We start from the raw sequence: 25,524 nt of genomic DNA, 5'->3' as shown, positions 1-25,524 counted from the left end.
CGGGAAATACCTGCGACAAACACCATGTGGCGGTTACATCTCGAGGTATCTCGTGTCTCAATCGTGGACGGCACTTTCTCCATATCCTTTTCTTTTCCCTTCCATTTTTTCCATCTTTCCCCAACCCTGTTTTCTCTGACTGCAGCATGCAGCACACAGCCTCTCGCATAAGCCAGGAATCCTGACCGTCTGGGTTGGATTCTAGAAACAATTCTCATCGGCCGTTTGTGGCGCCGTTTTCGCACCACATTCGAGTTCGCCCATCGCGAGATTCTCGGCACGCGGCGCCAAAAGATGATGGTCTCCTGCCAGTCCCGCTTCGCATCGCTGCAAGTCCTGGAAATAGTCTTGTTCTTGCTAACGGTGCAGGAACTGGTCCAAATCCGCGGCAGCGCTTGGATGGGGAAAATGGCGCGATAGTACATGTATCCTGTCTCACCACCAACCAGCACCAGGGCTTCTTCAAGGCATCCAGGCTTGGTAGCTGGACAGCACAAAAGCCCAGCCGCTGGCCGCGCCGTCGCTGCTCTAGTCACCCTCACCACCCAGAAACAGGCAACGGGGAAACCCCTCCGTCCGCTGGCGTAGAGCAGAAAACCCCACCCGGGGTCTGGAAGATTATACTCATCCCCCTCCCTCTTTTCTCTCGGGGAACATTTGGAGGGGGGCAATTCATCTATCACGTATCTGTGCGTGCGGTACATGTAAGCCAGCGCTCGCACAGATGAGGGCACGATTACTCACTCGCATGTACTCGCATGTAGTGAGCAATCTATCTGAGTGTCATGGTAGCACGAGTACTTGTAGTATAAAACTAGACAGACATGGAGACAACAGCAAGCTTGGAGCCGGCGGTCATATTGGTCGGGTGCTTGCAGCCAGGGTCCCGCGTGAAACCCAGGCACAGGCATCCAACTATCGCAGCCCGCCGGTGGGCGAACTGGGGTCCTGCAGTTGGGCCGCTGGCTGGCCACAGCAAGCACCAGACGGGTCTTGCGTACATGCTAATTTGGTGCAGAAGTTCTCCGTGCAGGGGAGACTGGAGGCAAAGGCCGAATGGCAGGAGGTCTTGGTGGTTGAGAGAAGATGGAGGGGAGGGGCCTGCATGAAGCAGGTAGTCGATGCGATTGTGGCTAGGCGAGAGAAGAGAGAAGAAAGAGATGTGGAAGATTGCAAAGGAAGAGAGGTATATAGCAGGTCGGAGGCTGTGAGATGGAGGGTTGGTTGATTGCCCGCTTGCCACCAGATTGAGCATTTGTGTGCGTAAAAGATACCGTAAGGGCAGGTGCCATGTTGACATGAAACTCGTCAATTCCCATATGGAAGACGTGCAGCATTCAATACAGAAACAAACTGATACATTTCGCAGTTCCCTTCCCAATAGGTACCTAGCAGATAATAATCTTGATATCGGTCCAAATTCGCACTCATTCATGTGAAGTAGTAAAGCTTAGTACTAGTAGAAACTGTAGGTACCCAGCAGTACATCCCATCAACTGCAGTTGACCGCTTCAGCCTCCTGGCTCCCGAGCTGATGGCGCCCTTTACGTCCATGGCTGCAGGGGGTTCGTGAGGGCGGGAGGGCGGTGACATCATCGTGCAAGGGCTTCTCATGCATCTGGCCGGTCTAGATCCCGGAGACCCCAAGGCCAAAAGCAACCCGCAAATCCGCGCTGATGCCGCACAGTATTGGGGACGAGGGTATGTACGTGTTCCCTCAACTTTGTCGTTGTCCAAGGCACCTGGAAATCATCCAGACGGGATGTCAGCTGTTGGCTTGATGACCTCCGTCACGTCTTTGGGTACCTCCTCACACGCAGCCTGGACTGTGAAAGCCGTCTGAGAGTTGAAACAGCAAGAACATACAGTGATAGCAATACCTGCTCTCCTGCCTTCCATTATAGGTGCTTAGGCACGAAGAGCAACGTTCCTGCCCCAATATTGCCCGCTCTTTCCTTGTACTCCGTACACCACCTCCTTCCTCTTCCCAGGGAGGACACGGTACCAGCTACCCGTACCTACCTACCTTATTTTGGTACTAAAGGTACCTAACCTCACCTGTAAGCTTCCGCTAGCGGGCTCGTGACTCCCCCCAAAGCACACAATTAACCCAGAGGAGCCGATTTAGTCCTTGCTAAACCTCCGAGCGTCCATCAGAGACCTCGCCAAAGGGCCAGATGCTTGCCGACAATGCTATCAAAATCAGCTGTCGTCGTAAGAGCAGCAGCAGCTGAACCAGGTGGCATGTCGCCGAAAGCTACTAGGTAGCTGGCACACAGCAATAGGTGCGTAAGCCCACGCGAGACGGTTGTGAATGACGCTGGCCGTCCTGCTTGGATGCCCGAGAATCCGAAGATCCACGGCTCACGCAATAGCCCACAGTTTACGCTCAAGAAGGACAGCACTAGACCCTACGAGGCCTCACAAAGGGTCGTATCACGGCCACAAACACCGCATAGAGTATGCAGCAAGGCCCTCGGAGCAGGCAATCAAGAACGAAAGGTCGACATGTCGTTTAGATGGCGAAGGCGGCTGCAGAAATCCTAGCAGAGGGGAAGACGAGACGAGGAGACGAAACACAAACACCATCCCCAACGCAGCTCTGTGGCGTTTCCGTCCCCTCCTTTGTCCCTCTCCCTCTCTCTTTGGCCGGACGGGACAAGGTAAATGTCCGCAGCTGCTTAACGAGATATGCTTGAAGCCAGCATCCCGGCTTGGCATGCTGTTCATCAGCGTTCTAGACTTTGCGGCTTCTGCCTCAAGACGGCGATGATCGGCGCAGCTCCTCTTTGTCTGTGGCCATATGGAGGGTTGCGGTTGACATGGCTGGTTGACGTGGTCAGGCTGGAGTATCATTAGCAAGCTTCTCTCTCTTGATACTAATGCTGCTGCGGCCTCAGACAGTGACGGCGCCACGCGGGCTCTACGCTGCAGCATCTGGCAGGTACCTATGTAGGGACTGGGCGAGACAGGGCAAGGAGAGTCGCACACTCCGAGAGACGAGGAGGGCAGCTGACCCTTTGTGTTTTCGCCGACTGGGTCTGTGTCGACATGTATGCGGTACGGGGGCTACCGAGCAATGACTAACGAGACCCTTGAAATCGTAGCACTCCTGGTGACCAACGCACTTCGGACCCAACCTGCGCCAGGCATCGATCCGCTGACCGTTTGGGTGCGCGGCCGTGCTGCGGCTGAAGCATTCTCTGCAGGTAAAGAAGCCTGGTTGAGGAAAGCCTAATGGTTACTTTTGAATATTTCTTTTACGAGGAAGCAAGAAGACGAGATGTTATCGCCAAGGTAGTGAGGCTCTTCACTGAGCATCCATGTACGGCTCACAGCGTGCTTGACAGAGTTGATGCTTGCCGAGTCTAAGGTTACTCTGCAGCACAGAGCAAAGGCATCGGGACTTGTTTTGGTTACATCCAGCTGAGATTGCCGTTGTAAGTTTCCAACGAATTCCCGCATCAGTACCCAGAAAGAGGAGCAGCAGTTCTGCATCTGCTTGCTACTAGGTGACTCCCACTTCTTGAATCGCCAAAAAGCACCTGCATTGTCCTGAGCCTGTCCTTGAGGCTACTATGCAGGAGTTTGCGGGAGTTGACTGCATTGGCTTTCTACTTATACGTGGAGAGATCCCATAGAGTCGACCATGGCGACTGTCATGAACTCGAAACAAGCATCTCCACGAAACAAAACTAGTGCTCAAATGATAACGGTAATGAAGGTTGATAGTATGTAATACAGGGAGATACCCGGAAGCAAAAGCGGACCTTGGTGGCGATCAAACTCAGGGTCCTGACGATTGCGAAGATCAACGTCAAGGGCCATCTAGGAGAGCTTGGGCCTTACTACCTAGTACTTACTTCGAAACCAACGACCTAGTATTACCACAAAACTAGACGGTGGTGTCAACTTTGCCTTCTATCGCATGAATCAAAGAGAGGAGTGGCTGTGAAGTAAAGCTGGCGCATGTCGGCCTGGAACGAAGCTCACCTTCTCTAGCCAGTCGAGTAGACGTCTAACATGAAGGCCTCATCTGGTCCGCGGTATGGACTCTCTCTGCCAGGGTCAACTGGACCATGACGTCGAACTTGTATTTGTCTCTCCGGCATCTGGCTGTCGGGCATGATAAGGTCCTTTTGTCTCTACTAATGTACTTTCGTGGTACTATATGCATTGGCGCTGCTTTAGGTGCAGTACCCAGGTAGGTTCTTCTTCCTTTCAAGCTGCCGGGTAAGCTGCGCGAGTGGTGACCCGGACAGTCTTGTCGGTGTCGCTGCGCCGAAGCCGAGTCTCAGGTGTGTCCGTAGGAGGTAGTGTATCAATCCATCAATCCATCTCCAGGCCATGTGGAACCTCTTTTCTCTTCCATCGCAGCTCCATGTCTCGGACCAGTTTGATGGCTTCAGCGGTGATGTTTTTGACTCTAGGTATTCTCCCCCTCTCCCGCTTCTTGATACCCTGTCCTCTCGACGAGCCCAACGGACAAGCAACAGCACAGCAACAGCACAGCAACAGCAACAGCACAGCACATCGCCACATTGTCTGATTCGGGCTCCTGCAGGTGGACCTTGACATGCCGATAATGCAATTAGACCAGTGCGCTCGTACACACGGCCAGCCTCAGCGATGCGTGTGGCTGGTTGGTTTTCGATAAATCATTCTTTATGGATCAACCTGTTTCTCGCCCCCCCTTTGGCCTTGCTTGACGCCTAACCCAACGCAGGTGCCGCGCTGATCACGATCTGCTTGCTTCTCTCTGTGCTCGAGATTCCTTTGCTGAACTGCTTCTTACGCATCAAGATAAGAAGACGAAGAGGAGGAACAACGAGAGAAGAACAAGAAGGACCAGAGAGGAATCAGAAAGAATAACATTGAAGTCATCGACACAATGGAATCGGTGATGGACTCGGGCGCGCCGGCGCTTCCCAACAACCCCCCTCCCGCCATCTGGCGGAGCACCGCCGACGACGACTCGACGCTGCTCGACGACCTGGACCACGAGCCGACGGTGCTCAAGTCGTATCGCGACTGGGACGAGTGGAAGCGCGACATCCAGCCGCACGTCGACGTCTTCATCTGGCGCTACATGTGGTCCGACCGGGCGGCCGACGAGCTGCGGGCGCGCCCGGTGCCGCCGCAGGTGCAGCAGTTCAACCGCCACGCCCGCGACGTGTCGGAGCTGACCAAGGACGAGTTCGACCTGTACCACGACCAGAACAAGGCCTACTACGCCCGGAAGCAGGAGTACGACCGCCAGAACGACATGGTCGACCGCACAAAGGCCCTGATCCTGCGCACCGTCGTGCCCGCAAAGGCCGAGCTGCTCGACGACGGCAAGACGCTGCGCGAGTGGGTGGCCCTGCTCAGGGACACGACGGCCCCGACGTACCGCCAGCGCATCGAGATTGAGCGCGGCAACTACAATGCCGTGCTGGAGCGCTTCGACCTGGACGGGGGTGGTAGTGGGAATGGCAATGGCAATGGCAATGGCGGCGAGACGGACTGGGCGCACGAGTGGTACAGCGCCGTGACGAGGTGCCACAAGCTCAACTTCCCCGAGACGCTGTGCGGGACCTGGCTGCGGGACCTGGCAGACTGCATCCTGCCGTTCTCGCCGCCGCTGTTTGACAAGTTCATGCTCGGGGCCGACAGGCTGGATCTCGCGGCCATTGAGTGGCGGGCCGAGGCGGAGGAGGCCATGGCGTTTAAGAAGACGCACAAGTGCAGCGGCGATTGTGATGAGATGAACAACAACGCTGGCAATGGCAGCAGACGAAGCAGCAGCAATAGACAGCAAGAGGCCCCCAGCGAGAGCCATTTCAACGAGGCAACGTTGTCGTCGTCGTCTGTCAGACCTCTCCAAGCGGTGCCCTCGGAGGAAAAGGAGGTGGTGGAGCTGGACGCCGCCTCGCCCAACGACGGAGACCGCCTGTGGACGTTCCTCGAGGTGTACCGCGAGATTCGCGACCTCGAGTTTGGGGGCTCGGAAGCAGACGTGGCCATGGGCGACGACGGCGGCGACGACGACGACGACGACATCAACAACAACAATGCGGACGCGGCGTCGGGCAAGGGCTCGGACTCGCCGCAGTGCCCGGCGTGCAACCTGCGGGGCCACGAGCTGCGGCACTGCTGGTACGCGTTTGAGGAGCGGCGGCCGCGAGGGGTGATGCTGAGCCGGGCGCGGATGCGGCGCGTGGAGAGGGCCATCCGGACGGACAAGAACCTGGAACAGCGGGTGGATGATATCTACACGGCGTTTACGGGAGGGAGGTTTTACCAGCGGCAGCTGATGCTCGGATCGACGCAATCTGCGTGGTGATTCGGGTTGATTCTTGATCAGATACATGACTATGATCTGGATGGTTCTTCAACGGACATGGGCAACGGGGCATGATGTTTTGATGCATTGATGGTTTGGAAATGATAAGTGTTATGATGTATGATGTACGACTTTGAGCGGATTTGGCAAGCGATGGATCTTTGGGATATGATATGAAGGGACTTACTTGTACAGCGAATGGATACTTTTTATGATCATTGCCCCCCTTTTCCTCCCTTGATATCTTGTTTGAGGACTGACAAGACTGAGACGGTGTTTGGATCATGGTTGAAAGATGTTGCTTGGTGCTGACTCTGATAGAAGACAAGACGCCGGTACGCCACTTTCCAGACCCTGCTTAAAACGCCATTTGACATTGAACCACCGTGATGAACGAGAACCGTTGCCGAACACCACAAGACGCAGATACTATACAATCCAAACCCCAATACAATATACACATACTCGAACAATTCGGAACCCACAATCAAGAATATCCCATCAAGCAAACCTCACATTCCGCTCCATCGTCATCTCACGAATACCACCACCGCCACCACCACCACCATCATCACCGCCCTCTCCCCCACACCTCGAACAGCAGCTCAACCCGGCGCCATCAGAGCAGCACGAGCCCCCATCGCTCGAAAAGCAACACCCGCCCGTATCCGAACAGCAGCATCCCTCCCTATCGCTCAAGCAGCATCCTCCCCTATCGCTGAAGAAGCAGCCTCCGCGGCGGGAGAAGCAGCACCCCCCCGAATCAGAGGCTATGCAGCCCGAACCGTCGTCATCTCTGCCGTCGTAACGGTTTCTATTCTTATGTTTCCTCCAGAGCGAGGTAGTTGACGTGTGATGATGGGGGTCCATGGGGCTTGTGAGGAGGTAGCCTTGGGTGTTTATGCTGGTGCGGCCGGAGCGGGCGGCGATGAGGGAGGGGAGGGAGGATGCGCTGGTTGCGGCGGCGTCGGCGGCGTGGTGGTGGTGGTTGTGGGAGGAGGAGGAGCGGACGGTGATGTGGATGTGGGCGTCGCTTGGTCTGCGTCTGTTTTTGAAAGATCAAGGATGATCAAGTTAGCTCTGGATTTTTACATTGGTACGGGAACAATCGCAGTTTTTACACCAGCATTTGAAGTGACAAGTTTCGTTCAAAAGACACAAAGGCAAGTCAAGTTGAAGGAGACATTAAAGCAGAGTTGGTAATTCTTTGCATTCATGTGAAGCTAAGGATCGCTAACAATACGAAGGGGAGGATTTACATGGTAGAAGCCTCGTACGAGGGCGGGAGATCGTCAACATCGACAATGTCGCCGCCGTCGTCGTCGCTGTCGCCAAAGATGGCCGCTCCGGCAGCGCGGCTCGAGCGGCGGAGTTCGGGGCCGCGAGGCCGGGGCGGGAGAAGCGGAGGCGGAGGGGAGGAGGAGGAGGAGGATGCGGGTCTTGATGGGATGGGCTTGTCGCTGTCGAGGGTGTTCATGGTAGTACTTTATCCTCTAAGAATATCAGAAGATAAAATGATGATGATGAAAGAGTAATTGAGAAGAAAGATGAATGGAAAGAAAAGGTCCTTGGGGGGAGAACGGATGACCATTTTTTACTAATACTACCTACTACTACAGTAGCTGGATAGGTGACTTTTAGACTTCCCAAACATGCCGCAAAGCCTCGGGATCCAGCAGCTCGGGTTGCCCGCGTGGGAAAATGGAATTGTGGCAAACGCCTTTTTTGGGGGGGAGGGGTAGAGAGACACGTGCTTATGTGCTTGTAGCTTTCCCCGGAAAAGCTACGCTTGGTCTTTAAATGTTTGGGTTGATGGGTGGATGTGGTGATTTTTGTTTGACAGGAGGTTGTTGTCCGGGGCTTTTTTTTTGCGTGGCGCTTGGGCTTGGGCTGGATCTGGTTCGGGAGGGGAAGCGTCGTCAGCTACTGAGCGGAGGAGGTGAGCTGATGATGTGTTGTGAGAAATGCGTGGACGGGAATTGTAGGGATGAGATTGAGGGAAACTGGATCTGTAGGCTGAAATGGTTTGTGGTGGGCTGGAGTGGTTGAGTGGTGCTTTTGGAATAACTTGATGCCTTGAGAATCGATGTATGTAGACGCATTCGCATATACTCCTGTCATTACCTAAATGATGCTCAAGTGCCGAGGGGATCAAGATGGCGATACCCGGGATCCACACCGACAGCCAGTGTAACATGGACTCGGTTCTCATGACATCAAGTAAAGCCAGACAGTAGTCATTTATTCGTTTCTTTGATTCATTGCCATGCCGCCGCTTGTATACCTACCTATAGCTGAATGCCCAGTCATTATCTTGTATATGCATATATATATATAAATATCAAGGCCGTGTCGTCTTTCCGTCCGTGTACCTCATTATCAGATGCTCCTCCGCCGCCCTTGACTGCTCAAACTCCAAATATAAAGCCCATCTCTCCCGCCCTGTATGATTACCACAAGAGTATGTATCGGAAAAAAAAAAAAAGCCCAGAAAGACCCAAAATACCGTATCGATCGCTTATGCACATGTGAAATTGATTGTCAGTCATCATACCTGCAGCTGTGACTTTTCCAGCTGCAGCACATTCGGTGGTGCTTCTATCCGCGACTCTCCCGCCGTAGATGCCGCCGTCGATGCTTCCGCAGATGCGTCTGTTCGTGGAGGCTGCTGCTGCTGCTGCTGCTGCTGCTGAACAGCCTTTGGTTCGACGCTGCTCCTGGTCACGGTCGAAATGGCAGACACGTCCTGACAGCAGCCGCCGCCGCCGCTCCTCGTCGTCGTTGCCGCGGTGCCGCCCCCTTCGGCCGTGACCATGAGCAGCGGCGGCAGCAGGGGCACGCCTCGAGCGGTGGGCGCCTCGATGAGGGCGATGCCGCGGTTGCGGTGCATGTACTGGGACAGCTCGACGAGGCGGTTGAGGACGCTAAACTCCATCTTGAGCTTGACGCTGTAGGCAAAGGGCTTCCAGGCCGTCTGCAGGTCGTAGTGGTCGGTGTACTGCAGGACGAGGATGCTGACGTCGAGGGCGATGATGACGAGGTTGATGAGGATGACGTGCCACATGGTCCTGCGGTTGACGCCGACGAGGCCGCGGTAGCTGCGCAGGATGCGGTACGTCTCGCGGATGTAGAGCGCCGAGATGACCACCTCCTGGACGAAGAAGACGGTGAGCTGGATGCGCTCAAAGACAAAGTAAGGGGCCTGGAAGCGGGCGGCGCGGCGCGGCGGCTGCAGGTTGCAGAGGAAGAGCAGCACCGTGATGGGGACGAGCAGCCAGACGGCGTTGACGACGATCATTATCAGGATGCCGCGGACGAGGCGCTCGCGCAGCAGCACAATGTGCAGCCGCGAGTAGAGGACGAGCGACTGGCCCGTCACCATGGCGGCCCAGCCCGCGATGCCGAGCGCCGTGTAGGCGTACGACGACAGCCGCGGGTGGCCGACGGCGCGCAGCAGGAAGCCCACGGCGTTGAGGGCGATGCCGGCCGTCGACACGAGGAAGCTCCAGCAGTAGAGGCCGCGCAGGCGCTTGAAGGTGACGGCGATGTGGCACGCCAGCTCGCCCACGTTGTAGAGCGCCAGGCTGAAGAAGACGTACATGACAATGTGCGTCGTCTCGTCGTGGATGCGGCCCTGGGAGACGACGGTGCTGCTGGAGCCGGCGGCCATGCTTTTGTGGGAGGAGAAGAAGAAGAAGAAGATGAAGAAGAGTAGTCGAGATGGTATGTTATGGTGGTTCGAGGATGGACAACAACAGGTGCTTGGCGGTGTGGTGGTGGTGGTGGTGTTTTCAACGGCATGGTTCTCTGCGCGGCGGGAGCGTCATGAAGCTGTTTTTTTTTTTCTTTGGCGGCGTTAAATATATATATATTTATATATATATCTCGTCGTTGGACCGTGAGATGAGTTGGGAGGAGTGTCGTCGTCGTTGTGATGAGGCTGGTGGGAGTGAGTGGTGAAGCAGACTGTCGTGATGGGAGCTCAATGATACGACTCCCAGCGTCGGTTCGTCCCTCCCCCCTTGATGATTTATACAGAAATAGAAATACGAAGCAAACAATTGTGACAATCCTTTGCGTATCACCTCTGTGATTTGTTTATCATGACATACAGTCTGAAAGGACGAGCAAGACGCAGCAGAATGAGAATCTGAGCGAAGGGGAAAAGCAAATCGGAGATGCAGATCGAGAGAGACAGAGACAGAGACGGAGACAGAGACAGAGAAAGAGAGAGAGAGCCCAAGACATCAAATAGGGACATGGGCACGCAGCAGCTGGGATGCATGCATCGACGGACCCGCGGGACCGGGAGCCTCCCCCCCCCCCATACCGGCGTCAGGACAAGCATTAATACTACCTACCTTACCTTGCATGCTACCTGTTTCTTTATTTGTTTACACGCTGCAGTTCGGATTTTTGCTTTACTAGTTTTCTTGCCCATGCATAAGGCACAAGTAGGGCATGAAAAGAGGAGTTGTTGTATTGGGTCAAGTCATGATGTTGCATGTGCTTGTGCATTGGTGCCGTGCACGTATGTCATGTAAGTACATAAGGTAGGTACGCACTATTAACATGACGCCCTGCCCTGTTTTTTCTTTCTTTCTTTTTATGCCTATACCGGCGGACGAGTTCAGCATCTCTGAGCAAAGCAGGTCACAAGGGGCGGCAAAACGTCTTTTGCAAGCCCAGAGAGGCGAAAAAAAAAAAGGAACCTAAACTTGCTAGATGGGACGAGGCGGCATCGGGTTGAAGCGAGTCGCAGGAGGGAAGGGGGAGGGGGGGGGGGGGATGGATGGGGAGACGGTGAAGGCGAGATTCTGGTTGGCGCGGGCTGAGAATTTGGGATCTGGGATCATCTGGGATCATCTGAGTGGATATTGGTGGCCTTTTTGCGTTCTTGGCTTTTTATTTTTCTGGGGTTTGGGATGATTTGGTTTATTGTGATTTGATGGTTTAGGGGGGGTTTGGGATGGACGGAGACGTATGTATGTACGATTCAGTGGGTATTGTTGTTGCTGTTCACCTGATGAGGGGAGCGTATGCTGTATGTGATGGAAGATGGAGCGGCACCGGAGTTGGCGATGCTGCGGTCTACAGGTAGGTACATACTAGGTAGCTGATGATACGTGCGACTTGATTCAGGATTTGCCCATCGGGAACGGCAAACGGCATCTATGTCACGACCGATTCAGAACGGTTCAAAGGGTAATGGATGAAGGGTAAGGTAGCATGAGGTGGACATGACAAGAGTGTGCATGTGCTTCACCGCATCGCCGCCTTGTATGGCATGACTGGACAAGGCCCGAGAGAAAAAAAAAAAAAAAAGCAATGAAAGAAAGATATTCTGGCCAAGCTCTTAGGCGAGCGCTTACTCTGAGCTCTACGTGAGAGCAACAACAGCGGGGTTGATTGGACGTCGAATAGAGTAACAAAAAAGCACAAATGATACCCAAGGAAAAAAAGCAAAGAGGCAGAGGCTGGAACCCAGAGATGGGCTGATTTGTGGTGATGGGAAGCATCCAATGCCCAAAGTACCTTACCTTACCTTATGCTGCGCTCTATACGAACTTGATGTATTATTCTTACAGGACTCGATCCTCCTGTCCCCATCAAGCTGGACCAACAACCTGGGATGAACCTATCATTACTACTACTACTCCTACCATGTACTATGTAGAACTCGAGTTCTGGACTCAGCTGCAAGGGAGACAGAGGGCGAGCCGGTCGTTTACAAGCTGCTCCTATAGCATTAAGCAAGGATCCCGATGGTGGCTGTCGTGATGGGGACGAGCGGGATGCATGTGCTCTATTCCATACCGCCCCCTTTTTTCAGCTTCGCTCCCATGCAGCGGCTACGTGTGTCGACGAGACTTGCACGATGCACCACCACCACCTCACGAGGCATTACTACACATCATTCAGCTGCAGTATGTAGCTCCAGGACTTTATGAATTTTCCGCTTTGAGATATAAGGTACAACGGCAGACAGAGGCATAAGCGAAACTTGTTCATCTCTCTCCCTCTCCCCCCTCTCTCTCTGTTTGCCATCTTAATGATTTCTTTTCTCTATTTTCTTTTTTTCTTTTTTTTTTTTTGTTTCTTTGTCGTGGTCTGGGCTGCAACACATGGTGCTTTGGGGAGTGAGGCTAGCGCTGTTGCTCTCAGCCAGAGTCATGGGAGTCATGGGAGGGCTTCGTCAGTACCCAATGCCCATCACAATGCGTTTGGGCTCCGCAGAGTCGCGGATAAGCTTGTTTGTTTGGTTGCGAAAGCTCTCAAGTGCATACATACATACACGCAGTGACCGATACATGACATGACATGACATGACATTACATGGCATGGCATGGCCTTGCATAGGCAAGGTAGGTATTAGGTCCTCTGTAAAACCTCTCAACACCATCCCATCACATACAACGTACATACATACATGAGCTCTGTACATGTACCTATCCAACCCACCTATAAGACGCCCTGAAAAGGCCAATCTTGCACACCATCCGCAGCCCTCTGGAATGCAATCCCGCACACCGAATGCATCTCAGCCATCGAATCAAGACACTCCAACACCTTGAAACTTCTCGTCTCTCCTTCACCGGTCCGACACGCATCTCCCCCCCCTTCCCTCTTCCCGCCACTTGCCACACCATTGTGACAAGGGGTGCTTCTGCCCAATGGGTCTCGTGCGGGGGCGAGAGGGAAAGAAAGCCGAGTCAATTGAGCCCTGCCCTTGAAAAGCTTTGGGAATCGAGAGAGACAGAGAGAGAGAGGACAAAGAGGGGACGGGGGACCAGGACCAGGACCGCGTCTTTCCGTCTCGCCGTCCGCCCCCCCCCCCTTGTTTTCTATCTAGGGCTGTTCAAGGTCAATATGTGGCAAAGCACAGACAATAGTGTCGTGAAGAGATGGACGGACTCGCTCGTGCCGCTCAGAGCTAAACGTGCGGCGGACGCTGTTCAAAGGCAAGGGAGGAAGCTCAATGTTTTTTTTTTAATGCATCTGTCTGGATTCACATGATATGCATGCATTGACGTTGCCTGGTGTTGTACGAGTACTTGTGCTTTCAGGTGAGAAGACAAACGAGCAAAGTTGAGGTGCCAAGGCCCGTTTCGTTACACGGCGTCTGTCTTACAGGCGCAAGCAGACACGACATCCAATTGATGGCCGGGATAAGCTCGTATCAGAGAAGCCATGTATATTATTTGCTCTACGTACTATTTTGAATGGATGAGTCTGACCAGACACAGGCGCGTATCCCCACTCGTTAACTCGATCGATCGATACGATCGCTTAATCCGGGGAAAACGAGACTACTACTATTAATACGTTATATTGAACAATCAGAGCACAAGTGAAAGAAAGTGAGAATACAAGGAGGCTCAAACTCCATGGCTGGCTTCGAGACAGACAAGGAAATACTAGATGCTCGTATACATGCTCCTACCAACCTACGCATTTACGCCAGTCTCAAAAGATGACCTTGGACGCCACGCTGAGCAGCCACGCCGCATCGCTCCAGCTCCCTTCGTCCGCCGTCGGCGGCGGCACAAAGTCCTCCGGATCCAAAGGCCCCTCGACGTGCCGCTTCAGCCAGGCGCTCCGGTCCGCCTCTGTCCGCGAGTCCGCCAGCGACTCGTCGTACTCTGACTCGTCGTCCCCCTCGTCGTCGTCGTCGTCCGTCTCCTCGCCCTGCTCGTCCACCGAGAACAGCGACCACCCCATGAAGCTCGTCATCCACGACCCCTTGCCCGCGGTGCCCCGCCGCATCAGCCTCTTGACGTCCGCCTCGGCGTCCTCGAGCGTGTCGCGCTCCAGCTCCTCCAGCCTCTCGTCGAGGTCGACAAAGTCTGGCCCGGCGAGCTCTTGGTTTGGGAAGTATGAGCCGTCGTCTGTGACTCGCTCTGCGGGCGTCATGAGCTGGCTCCGGCTGCCGTGGTTGCTGTGAGATCGGCTGTGTATCTTGCTGCCGCCGAGGATGGAGACGGACATGTCGTCGTCTGCCAAGCTGCCGCGCCTGCTGGTGAGGAGGCTCGTCATCTCTCGCTCCCGCGCCAGCTCGTCCTCAAACGCCACGTCCTCGATGCTTGGGATGCCCGTGAGGCTCGTGGAGCTCTGCCGCGACACGAGCCACGACTGGCCCTTGAACTCCCTCGCTTCGAAAGTCATCAATGCGCCCGTCCTCAGCAGCCAGTCGCCATCACCCCCTCCCTCGTCGTGTCGTCGCCTCGGCGTCACGGCGCCGTGTGAAGCTCGTTTCGCGCCGGCAAGGTGCGACGACGACTTGCTCTTGGGGATTGGTGCGCCGCCCGAGGCAGACGGCGTGCGGTTTCGCGACCGTGACCGCGACCGGGGGTTGGTTGCGGAGCTGGCCAGGAGCCGAGGCGTTGCGGGCGCGGACTTGCCCTGCAGATACGAGGTGCTCGGCCGCGGCAGCGAGAGGGCGGCATCGGCAATGGCTTCGTCGTCGTCGAGGGGGAGCTTTGTGGTGAGAGGGGCGAGTGAGAGGTGGTTGACGTTGGTGGATGATCGGTTCTTGCGGCGGACGCGCTCGGCGTGGGGAATGTGAGAGACGTCCATTGTGTTTGGGCGCTGGTGCTGAAGACTGTTGATGTGGGTGGTTGAAAGAAGAAGAATCGAAGAATCAAAGCACAGCTGCCGCCGGGTGAGAGTCGTGGTCGAATTCAAGCTGCACAGAGAAGATGGAGGAGGTATTACATGTCACGGTTGGAACAAGTGGAATTGGATGGATTCAGTAGCAGTGACGAAAGGGCAGCAGAGCAAAGAGGAGGCCCAAAGCTGCGGTTGCGGTGGTGGTGATTTAGCCTTTAATATGCCCTCCCGAGTGAGGTGTGTGGTTTGGCTTTTGTTGGGCCAGCCCACCTCAGATCTTGGTTCCCGAGGTTGGCTGGCGGTTGGGCGCCCGTGATTCGCCGAGTGCCGTCACCAGGCGCTGGAGGCCCAATCGCGACGGCGCACTCGAGCACTGTAGGGGCCGCTGATGACGCGCTGTGGGCGGTGATGCTACAGGGCTCTGTTGGGCGGTGATGCGCTCATGCTGTCCAGGTGTCCAATAGCTGCCAGAAGGATACCTAGCTGATGATCCGATCCATTGCAGCATCGGCTCAGAGCTGCTGTAACAGATCATCTTCTATTACCTCATGTCGAACGTTGTAGACGCACAAAGATGCTGTTCCATTTCATTCAGATAATAGGTATGCATCCATCACACCGTGTGCTCTCCCCAGTTCTCACGCACCTCTTGAAGCACTTCTCCATCATCACTGCACATGTAAGCAGCGTCGGCCCTTGCTAGCGCCGATCTGCCGCCAAAATTACTATGGGCTTCAGAGGCTGCGAGTCATCCGGGTGCATCTTTGGCTGATAAACCAAAAAAGAAGCCTGGATAAGATAGAAAAAAAAAATCTTGAAATTGTCTCGACATCCGCGACTCTCGTCCTCGAAGCAAACGAACGAGACCTCGGAATAGGAGAAAGGAGGAAGAAGAAAACGAGGGCATCTCACGAGACGGTCGTTCGATTGTCCGCCTGTTCCATCAGCCCATTCAACGGTGGGCATCGTGTGGTCGGGCAATTTTTTTTTCTTTCTTTTTTCCTTCTTTTCCCTGAATCCTCCCTTCGTCGAGCCCCTCCATAACCGCCCTCGACGATGCGCAACCTGCGGAACCTCCGCTTCGGCCGCTGGCGGCATCCCGACGTCACCGCCGCCTGCTGGGATCCCGAGACGGACGAGATTGTGTGCGCCGTCGGCCCGACCGAGCAGAACCCGACGATTGAGCTGGTCAGGCTGTCCGATTCTGATTCCATGTGCGTCTTTCGCAGTTCTTTCTGCTGGAGGGCGGGGGCGGGGCATCGCGATGAGAAAAGACGACAAACCTCACCACGACACGCTCGCCCTCCCTTGTTGTAACTGAATACTGGAAAGCAAAGGCTCACACGCAGACGCAGAACTCACCGCACATTTGCCCGCTGGGACGCGCCCAGTCCGAACCCGGAGCTCCTCGTCGACCGCATCGTCAGTCTCTTCCACCTCAGCGGCAGCGGCACGACATGTCTCGTCCTCGAGGGCGGCGACATCATCACCGTCCGGGAGGATCCCTCGGCCGGCCACGTCCACATTGAAATCATGGGGTCCATAGACGCCGGCATCGCGGCCGCGCGATGGTCCCCCGACGAGGAGCTGCTGGCCGTCGTCACCAAAGCCGACACCGTCGTCTTCATGGGCGGCGCCTTTGACCCCGTGGCCGAAGTTACCATGACCGAAGAGGATCTCAAGGCGTCCAAGCACGTTTCCGTGGGATGGGGCAAGAAGGAGACGCAGTTCCAGGGCCGCGGCGCCAAGGCCCTCCGGGACCCCACGATACCGGAAAAGGTCGACCAGGGACTTCCGAGCGCCAACGAGGACGGTTCGGTATCCATCAGCTGGCGCGGAGACGGCGCATACGTCGCCATCAACTCGGTCCAGGAGGGCTCTCGACGGGTCGTCAGGGTGTATTCTCGCGAGGGAGAGCTGGATAGTGCCAGCGAGCCCGTGGACGGATTCGAGGGTGCCCTGAGCTGGAGACCGTCCGGTAACCTCATTGCCGGCATCCAGCGGTTGTCCGACAGAGTCGACGTCGTCTTTTTCGAGCGCAACGGCCTGCGCCATGGACAGTTTACCCTGCGATCGCCCAACGGAGCTGTTCTGGACGCTGCCGATACCAGGATCCGGCTTGAGTGGAACTCGGACTCGACCGTCCTGGCAGTCATCCTCGCTGACACCATCCAGCTGTGGACCATGGGCAACTACCACTGGTATCTCAAGCAAGAAATCGCCATGGAACCGGGATTCGCCTGCCTGGCATGGCACTCGGAGAAGGCGCTTCGTTTCGCAGCGGCATCGGCCGGGAGCGTGATTCTCGCCGAGCAAATCTTCCACACCTCCCGGGGCTCGTGTCGGCCGCCCTACGATAACGGCGTGGTTGCCGTCATCGACGGCGAGACGGTCAAGATCACGCCCTTTAGAACTGCCAACGTGCCTCCTCCGATGGCCCTGTTCGAGGTCAAGGCCGAGTCCTCCGTTGTTGATGTAGCCTTTGGCCACCAGAACTCTTCCTTCGCAGTCCTTCACCAGAGAGGTGTGGATATCTACGGGCTGCCCTTGAAGAACGGAAGGTCTACGAAGCCGGTGGAGGTGCGCAGGCTGCCATTCGATACCCCCAATATGCCAGAGCACCACATGCCCCTCAGAATATGCTGGGTGTCCGACAACAGCCTGCGATGTATGGGGTATCAAGACGACCTGGGCCATCTTCAACTGGTTGTGTCCACGGGCGAGGGAAGCTCTGCCGAGATCAGCATGCTAGACAGCAACCTGATACTGGGCGCCACTGCAACGCGCGAGGATGAATCTGGCGTGGAGAGCTATGGCCAAGACCAGTCGGGCAGGCTGTACAGGCTCTCCAACTCTGGCGACGACATTCTTCCCATCCAATTCACGACACAGCTGCCGTGGTTCGAGGTCAGCAAGCACGACGACGCCGAGATGGCCTTTGGCCTTTCAAGGGCAGGCCACATCTTTGCAAACTCCAGGCTGCTGGCCAAGAACTGCACATCCTTTGTCGTCACGCCGGACCACCTCATTTTCACCACCAGCAACCACTTTGTCAAGTATGTCCACCTAGTGGCAGATGTCGAGGGTAAGTTATGATGAATTCGAGAAGCTGAGACGCAACGAGATGGTCGGGGTGCTAACTCTGCCCAGACTTGGAGGTTCCCGGCGATGATCCTGAACAGGACGAGCGATGCCGCAGCGTGGAGCGTGGTTCTCGTCTCGTTACTGCCATGCCGACCAACATGAGCATCGTGTTGCAGATGCCACGAGGCAACCTGGAAACCATCTTCCCCCGAGCCATGGTGGTTGCTGGTATCAGGAGCCTGATAGAAGACAAGAATTATGCACGAGCCTTCTCCTACTGTAGGTCACAGCGTGTGGACATGAACATCTTGTACGACCACAAGCCTGAGCAGTTCCTCTCGTGCGTCGGACTATTCTTGGACCAACTGAAGGAGGTCTCCTACATTGACCTCTTTCTTTCATCTCTGAGGTAGATTTGATCCCTTCCCAACGCTACCTTTTCCTTATCGACAGCCACTGATTCGATTTTCTGCAGGGAGGAAGATGTTACGCAAACCATGTATAAAGATACCAAGCGAGCAAAGACTCAGCCCTACAGCTTCAACGTACCTGAGATGCAGCCTTCACAGAAGCCCCAAGGCTCCAAGGTCAATGCCATCTGTGATGCCGTGCTCAAAGCCCTCCAGCCCCGCAAGGAGACTCACCTCCAGAACATCATCTCCGCGCACGTCTGCAAAATCCCTCCAGCCCTGGACGACGGCTTGACTCTTGTTGCTGAGCTGATGCAAGAAGATGAGAAGCTGGCGGAAAAGGCAGTAGAGCACATTTGCTTCTTGGTAGACGTCAACCGCGTGTATGAAAACGCCCTCGGTCTATACAACCTGGATCTTGCCCTGCTTGTCGCGCAGCAGTCCCAGCGAGACCCCCGGGAATATCTCCCCTTCATCCAGAACCTCCATGTCCTCTCCGAGCTCCGCCGCAAGTTCGAGATTGACGACCATCTTGGCCGACGGCAAAAGGCCTTGGCCCATCTCCAGGCCCTGGACGCATTTGACGAGCTGTGCAACTACACCACCAAGCACGACCTCTACCAGGACGCCCTGAAGCTCTACCGCTACGACCCGCCCCGACTGACGACTCTGACCGAGCTCTACGCCGTCTACCTCGAATCCAAGTCCCAGTACAGAGAAGCAGGCCTGGCGTACGAGTCCATCAAGAAGTATGCCAAGGCGACCAGCTGCTACCGCTCAGCCGGCGCCACATGCTGGCAAGAGTGCCTCTTCACCGCGTACCAGCAGGAACCCCCTCTGTCCGCAGACAGCAAAGCCGAGCTGGCGACGGCCCTGGCCGACGCCCTCTGGGAGGCCAAGGACTTTTCCGCCGCCGCCACGATCCACCTCGACTACCTCGCCTCGCTCGAGACGGCCGTCAAGTGCCTGTGCCGGGGCTACCACTTCGCCGAGGCCATCCGCCTCGTCGTGCAGCACGGCCGCCCGGAGCTCCTCGAGGCGGCCGTCGACGTCGGGCTCGCCGAGGCGCTCGGCCGGACGACCGAGTTCCTGGCCGACTGCAAGGCGCAGCTGCGCGCGCAGGTGCCGCGCATCGCCGAGCTGCGGCGCAAAGCCGCCGAGGACCCGCTCGCGTTTTACGAGGGCGAGCGGGCCACGGACGGCAGCAACAACAACAACATCCTCGACGACGTCTCTGTGGCGGCGAGCTCGCGCGTCAGCACGTCGGCCAGCCTGTTCACGCGGTACACGGGGAAAGCGGGCAGCGTGGGGACGGCCGGCACGGGGGTCAGCCGGGCGACGAGCAAGAACCGGCGGCGGGAGGAGAAGAAGCGCGCCCGCGGCCGGAAGGGCACCGTGTACGAGGAGGAGTACCTCGTCAATAGCGTGCGGCGGCTGGTGGAGCGCGTGGAGGCGTCCAAGGCGGAAGTCGAGAGGCTGGTGTTTGCGCTCGTGAGGAGAGGCATGGCGGAGCGGGCGAGGGCCGCGGAGGCGCTCATGGCGGATGTCACAGAGGCGTGTGAGGGTGCTGTCAAGGATGTATTTGCCGTGTCGGGTGAGCAGCAGCAGGCACAGCAGCAGGAACATATACAGATACAGACGCATGCTGATGAGGGGGTGCATGCGTGGAAGGCCTCGGGCGGGGAGGGCGTCTTTCAGGAGTGGATGCAGGAGCAGCTGCAGGGCAAGAAGATGGAGCCGCCGGTGATTTCGGGGATGAAGAAGCTTGTCCTGCTGGGATGATGATGATGATGATGATGATGATGGGGGAGCGGAGTCTGGGAACTGTGTTCTTGATTTTTTCTGCTGAGGTATGATGTTGTCATGTATGTACGAAAAGAGATTCTTCATGTGGTGTGCTGAATTAGAGTAAAGGGGGGATGGGAGGGGTGAATAGCTCCGTATGAATCCATGCCAATTCGCCGACTTACCTTTCCTTACCTTACCTAGGATCAAGCTGTATATCACGGAAACGGTGTTGACTTTAGGCAATCAAGAATTTAAAAACATGATTTGCAACGCGGTCTACGATGCAACGCCCTTTCGACTACCCTTCTCTCCTCTCATCTGATACCTATACAATCAGAAACTTCACAAGGGGACACCTAAAACTCATGCGCCAACAAGAACAACAAGTCAAGCCACAACCATGGATGATACAAAAGCAGCATAACCACAAGGCAACAAAACAGACAAAAAAAAAAAAAAAAACAAAGCCGTTGCAAGAGTTACAATAGACAATCAGGTGGAAACGTATATGTATATATGTGTGTATATATATAAAGGATATACTAAACAGCAGAATCCGATATTCGCCTTCCGCTATGAATTCAATCACAAGGCTTGATTACTCAAATCAGTCCGGTCCAGTCCATCAATCAATCAATCAATCAAGCCATCCATCCATTCATCCATCCATCCATACAGCTATCCATCAATAAATACATCCACCTATCAATCAGCTGAACCCCCACCTTCCACGTCGTTCTCCTTCAAAAGCGACGCTCTCTTGACCAATCAATCTCATACAGAAGATACATAAACATGTAAAAAGGAGTTGAAAAAAAAAAAGGGCAAAAAGTCCATCTAGACCAGAACAGCTTGACCAGAAGAAGCAGCGACAGTCTAGAAACGGGAGTATCAACAAACTCTTCAAAGAAAAAGGAAAAAAAAAAACGGAAAAAAAAGAGCCTCGCAAAAAGAAACAAGAAAAGAGAGAAAAACAATCGAGGCATGGGAATGACAGATAATCTGTCCAGTCGTTTGTTCAAGTCGAGTTCCTCGCGTCAGTCGACATCGCAACGAGAAGATAGGGGGCATGAAGAAACGGGGGGCCCAGAGTAGTGACCTCAAGAAAGGCTGACACAATCGGCCCTCGAAGAGTGTGAAAAGGCTCAGCCGCCTGGAGAAAACAAAAAAGCCTTCTTTTTTTCTTCAGCAATCGCAATAAAAGGGCGAAACGTCCTTTAGGCTTCACCGGCGGCGGCATCCGCCTTCTTTGGCGAACCAGGACGGCTTCCAGCGCCCTCATTCGCCTCCCCATCCACACCCTCTTGCCCCTCCTCTCCGCCCTCTTCCCCTTCTTCTTCTTCTTCCTCCTCCTCCTCCTCCTCTTCTTCTTCCTCCTCGTCATCCCCGACAATGCCATTCATCCGCTCCCAGACCTCACGCCGAATCTTCTCATCCTTGGCCAGGCGCGCGCGCTCCACTTCTTCAAAGCCTCCCGACTTCTTCAGCTTGCCCTCGGAAACAAAGGCCTTCATCTCACGGTGCAGTGGGTTTGTCGTACGGGTCTTGAGCTCCTTCTGCCGCAGCTTCTCGGCACGCTCAATGGCCTCGAGCCGGTCCTGGTGGTTCGGCTGCAGGGCTCGCACCTCGCCCAGCATATCCTCCTTGGCGGCGTTTTGATCGAGGCTGTTGCCGAGGTTGTTCAGCCCCTTGGAGAAGGTTCGGACCGTGCTGGCGCTGTGTCCCGTTCCGCTGTCCTTCATCTGCTCCTTGGTGGCCTGCTCGACGAGAGTAAACGTTTCCGAGGCCTTTTCCAAGTCGTCGCGCAGATCGATGAGCAGTTCCTCCATAATGCGCAGCTCATCACGTCCCTGGCAAACGTCCTCAAGCTCCTTCTCCCAAATCTTTGTCCAGATGGGCTTCTCCTTGGCCATGTAGTCCTCCATTGCCTTGAGCTCCTTGGAAAGAGCTGTAACGTCCTTGGCAACAACCTCGAGCTGTCGGGGCAGGGGTCGAACACCGCGGTGCACCACATCCTTGCGCAAGTCCTCCACCAGGTCCTGGAGGTCGTCCACCTTGGCGACCAGTCGGTCCGAGTCGGCGTTGAGCTGCTTACGCCCATTCGAGACATAGGCATAACCGGCATCGCCCTCCATGCTGGGGATGGCAGCCTTGGCAGCCACAGCCTTGACGTGGGCGGCCTTGTTGCGGATGGTGGACATGGACGACTGGATCTCCGACTGGAAGGCCGAGTAGGTTTGTCGAAGTACGGCGAGGTCCTGCCGCAAGCTCTGAATCTGTCCGATTTGGCTGTTGTCGAGCTTCCGGCCGGGTCCCAGGGGCCTTGAGCCCTCCGCGGCGCGCACAGGCATCTGCTGGGCCTTTTCCAAGACGATCTGGGCCATCTCCTTGGCCGTCTCTTGTTGGCGATCCGAAACCCGTTGGAGAGTAACCGCTTGGTCGTCGACGTTCTGCTTCACCTCGCGAACAATCTTGGTGAGCGCGGATATGCCCTCATCGATGTGCCGCTTCACCTCATCCAGCGGCTCCACGTTGAGCACCAGAACAGTTCGATCCTTAATGTCACTCAGATCCTCCAACTCGTGCCGCACACCAGACACAGGGTCCTGAATGTAGATCTCGGGCAGATCGGCTCCATTCTGTTGCGTGTTCCAGGAAAACTTCTCGATAAAGGCCAGCTGCAGGCGCCCAATGGAGAGCTCGTCGCGACCTTCAGGCAGCACAATCTTCTTGACCTTGGATTTGTACTGGAGAAAGAGTGTCAAGTCTTTGGTGGGCGTCGGTGGAGGGGAAACCTGAAAGTATTGCTCATTCTGCTTCGACTCCGCGGGATGAGGGGCTGATGTCGGGGCCTCGTCCGACTTAGACTTTTGTTCCTTCTTGGACCCGGGGCGTGGTGTCTCGTTCATGAACGGGTTCGCATCGGTCATGGGGCCGGAAAGCGTCGCGCTGGGCGCAAACTTCTCATCCGGCGTCTGCGCAGACGGGCTCTCGACAGTCACCGACGGCTGACTAGGCGTGTTCTCCTCCGCCACCCGACTGGGCACTCGGATGGGGGAGTTTTCGAAGCCGGGGCCGCTCTTGAGTTGAGACGCGGTCCGGCTATGTCGGACGGATTCGCGCGACTGGACGGCGCGCAACGACTCCCTCGCCTCTTTCCTTCCCCTATTCGGCGTCGGCCCTGTCTGTGAAGGGAGCATGGGTACGACATTTCCGGCTGACCCAAGATGCTTCGAGATCTGATACTGGGAGTATCTTCGGGACGCCCTTCTCTCCAGATCACCACCCTTTTGCAGCGCTGCCAGCGCACTCGATGTCTTGTCCGGGGGCGGCGGCGGTGGCGGCGGAAAAGAGTCGATATTGAGCTCTGGCGCGGGCGGCGCCGCAGGCAAAGAGGAGTCGTCTGTTGGATAGGGCGGCATCACGGGCATGCTCTGCATGGTGGCGCTGGAGATGGAAGACACCTCTGACGCGACCGACCCCCTGGATGGGTCTCTCTCAGCGTTGAAGCGCCGCGTGGGTGACGACTGGCCATTCTGCTGCGGACCGGACCCTGGCCGATGCGAATGCGGTCGGTGGCTCTCCAAGGTGTCTTCCAGCATGTTGGTCAGGCCGCTGCTCCCGCTCCCGATGGTGCTGACGCTCGTGGCTCGCTCCGGGACCGCGGAGCCGTCTCGATCGCGCCCTTGCTTCTGGCGCAATCTCTGCTGCTTCCGCTTCAGCCCGTGGAGCAAGTTGATAATGATGTCCCGAATTCTAGGCAGGTACTTCTCCAAGCTCTCGGCGCTCGCTTCCTGGCTCAGACAGGCCTCGAGAATGCTGCGGAGCAGGTCGGGCACGTTGCCGAGGTCGGAGGTGTCGACGTTGATGGCGGTGAAGGCGCGGCAAGCCATGTTGAATTCGTAACCTAAGCGCACGTAGACATCGGAGACTTGCGCATCGGTTGCCTGGCCGCGCGACCACTGCGTCAGTGTCTCGAGAAGCTGCTTGGTGGCTACGAGGAGATGGGTGACGCTCTTTTCGATTTGCGACAGCGGCATGTTGGAGCCGCTCCCTGACCCGGATGAACCCTATATGCAACACAGTCAGCTCGAGTCGCGCCCGCCGGAACTGCGAGTCGCCTAGGCGCCGGCATCTTGTAGAGAACAAGTTGGCTTCACGTACCTCGCGGGTAGTCCTCCTCGACCCGCTGGTGGACGGGGCGGACCGGACGGAGGCGTTGGATTGTCGCTGCTGGGGATGGCCTGGCTGCATGCCGGGCGAGATGGCTCGCACGGAAACATTCGGCGGAGGCCCGGGATCCGTCGCCCCTGGGGATCGCCGTTGTGAGTAGGCCCTCTGGGCGGCAGAGGCTTGTGGCTGCATCGTATCACTTCTCCCGGGTTGCCTGACTTGGTTCTTTCTTCCTTTCGGCTCCCCCTTGAGTCAAAACGGCGCTGTAATCTTTTACTCAGATGGGCCGTCTCCCCTTATATTCGCTCGGCGGACCGTTATCGCGGGGACTAAAAGGGTGGCTGGCGAGCAGGTCGAAGAAGAAGAGCGTCGTGCGGCGGACTGGGAAAAAGAGCGAGCGATAGGGATGAATGGTGGAGTCGGTCCTCGGGGCTCGGGTGCTACAGAAGCAGGTCGAGAGACAACAGACTCGGGCTGTTTCGTCCGAGGAGGTGTCGACCAGAGACAGCAAGGAGCAATTCGGTAATCAAACAAGGGCAGCGACGGTCGAGTGCGACAGCGGAGGGTCGTCACATCATCCAACGAGCGGCAGGCGGCTTAAACAAGCAGGTCGGGGCGGCTCTGGTACGTCGTTGTGCGCAACATACAAGGACAAGTACAAAGTCGGCGGTGGGATAATGAAAGCGAAGGGCTGGTGGAAATGCCGGCTGGTTGGTTGGCGATGGCTTCAGAACTGCGCAAGAGACCCCTCGAGGTTGTGGACTGGTGAAGATGCAGAGAACCAAGGGGGTTGTCCGTAGGCTTCGTAGGTAGTGAGAGAAAGGCAAGATGGGTAGGTACCTTAGGCAGTTGAAACGGTCAGCAGCAGAAGCTGGAAAAAGGAATGGCCGAAGCTGGAACCTGCAAGAGAGGCTGGTTCGTGTTTGTTGCCGGGTTCAGCAGCTGGCCTTGACAGAAAGGCAGAAACAGAACAGAATGGCCGCGAGAGGGGGGGGGCCGGTGTGGGAGACGAGGCCGTGCAGGGGAGTCGTATGTACTGTGCCAGATACTTAAGGTAGGCATCGATCTACAGCCGGACAAGTTGGCGGACCCGGCGAGATGGAACGCCTGACGAATGGTCCGTGAACTTGGGAC

General features: G+C 56.1%; 6 protein-coding genes across 6 annotated transcripts; 2 read left to right on the top strand and 4 right to left on the bottom strand.

The window, feature by feature from the left end:
• Window positions 1–4,381: 4,381 nt before the first annotated feature.
• TRIREDRAFT_123343 (Hypothetical protein) lies at window positions 4,382–6,325 on the top strand (the record flags this gene model as incomplete). Its single annotated transcript, XM_006968025.2, has 1 exon — window positions 4,382–6,325. Exon 1 carries the CDS (start codon window positions 4,892–4,894, stop codon window positions 6,323–6,325), a length of 1,434 nt encoding a protein of 477 aa, XP_006968087.1. The 5' UTR covers window positions 4,382–4,891.
• Window positions 6,326–6,826: 501 nt separating this feature from the next.
• TRIREDRAFT_110471 (uncharacterized protein) lies at window positions 6,827–7,802 on the bottom strand (the record flags this gene model as incomplete). The annotated part of the gene is made up of 2 exons (XM_006967961.1): window positions 6,827–7,370; window positions 7,585–7,802. 2 exons carry the CDS (start codon window positions 7,800–7,802, stop codon window positions 6,827–6,829), a joined length of 762 nt encoding a protein of 253 aa, XP_006968023.1.
• A 1,416-nt stretch (window positions 7,803–9,218) lies between these two features.
• Window positions 9,219–9,995, bottom strand: TRIREDRAFT_67084 (uncharacterized protein; the record flags this gene model as incomplete). Its single annotated transcript, XM_006967960.1, has 1 exon — window positions 9,219–9,995. A coding segment is annotated over one exon (777 nt), but the record flags the coding sequence as incomplete, so codon positions are not given.
• Window positions 9,996–13,792: 3,797 nt separating this feature from the next.
• TRIREDRAFT_23015 (uncharacterized protein) lies at window positions 13,793–15,053 on the bottom strand (the record flags this gene model as incomplete). The annotated part of the gene is made up of 1 exon (XM_006967897.1): window positions 13,793–15,053. The coding sequence occupies exon 1, from the start codon at window positions 14,900–14,902 to the stop codon at window positions 13,793–13,795; it is 1,110 nt and encodes a 369-aa protein (XP_006967959.1). The 5' UTR covers window positions 14,903–15,053.
• A 938-nt stretch (window positions 15,054–15,991) lies between these two features.
• Window positions 15,992–20,211, top strand: TRIREDRAFT_67130 (uncharacterized protein; the record flags this gene model as incomplete). Its single annotated transcript, XM_006968024.1, has 4 exons — window positions 15,992–16,149; window positions 16,285–18,020; window positions 18,086–18,428; window positions 18,495–20,211. The coding sequence occupies 4 exons, from the start codon at window positions 15,992–15,994 to the stop codon at window positions 20,209–20,211; spliced, it is 3,954 nt and encodes a 1,317-aa protein (XP_006968086.1).
• A 1,319-nt stretch (window positions 20,212–21,530) lies between these two features.
• TRIREDRAFT_35386 (uncharacterized protein) lies at window positions 21,531–24,582 on the bottom strand (the record flags this gene model as incomplete). Its single annotated transcript, XM_006967904.1, has 2 exons — window positions 21,531–24,287; window positions 24,382–24,582. Coding segments are annotated over 2 exons (2,958 nt in total), but the record flags the coding sequence as incomplete, so codon positions are not given.
• Between the last annotated feature and the right edge of the window lie 942 nt (window positions 24,583–25,524).

This window comes from Trichoderma reesei, assembly GCF_000167675.1.
Source record: "Trichoderma reesei QM6a unplaced genomic scaffold TRIREscaffold_20, whole genome shotgun sequence".
Classification (NCBI taxonomy): domain Eukaryota; kingdom Fungi; phylum Ascomycota; class Sordariomycetes; order Hypocreales; family Hypocreaceae; genus Trichoderma; species Trichoderma reesei.
The sequence above is the reverse complement of the archived record's forward strand: the minus strand, read 5'-3'. Positions and strand labels throughout refer to the sequence as shown.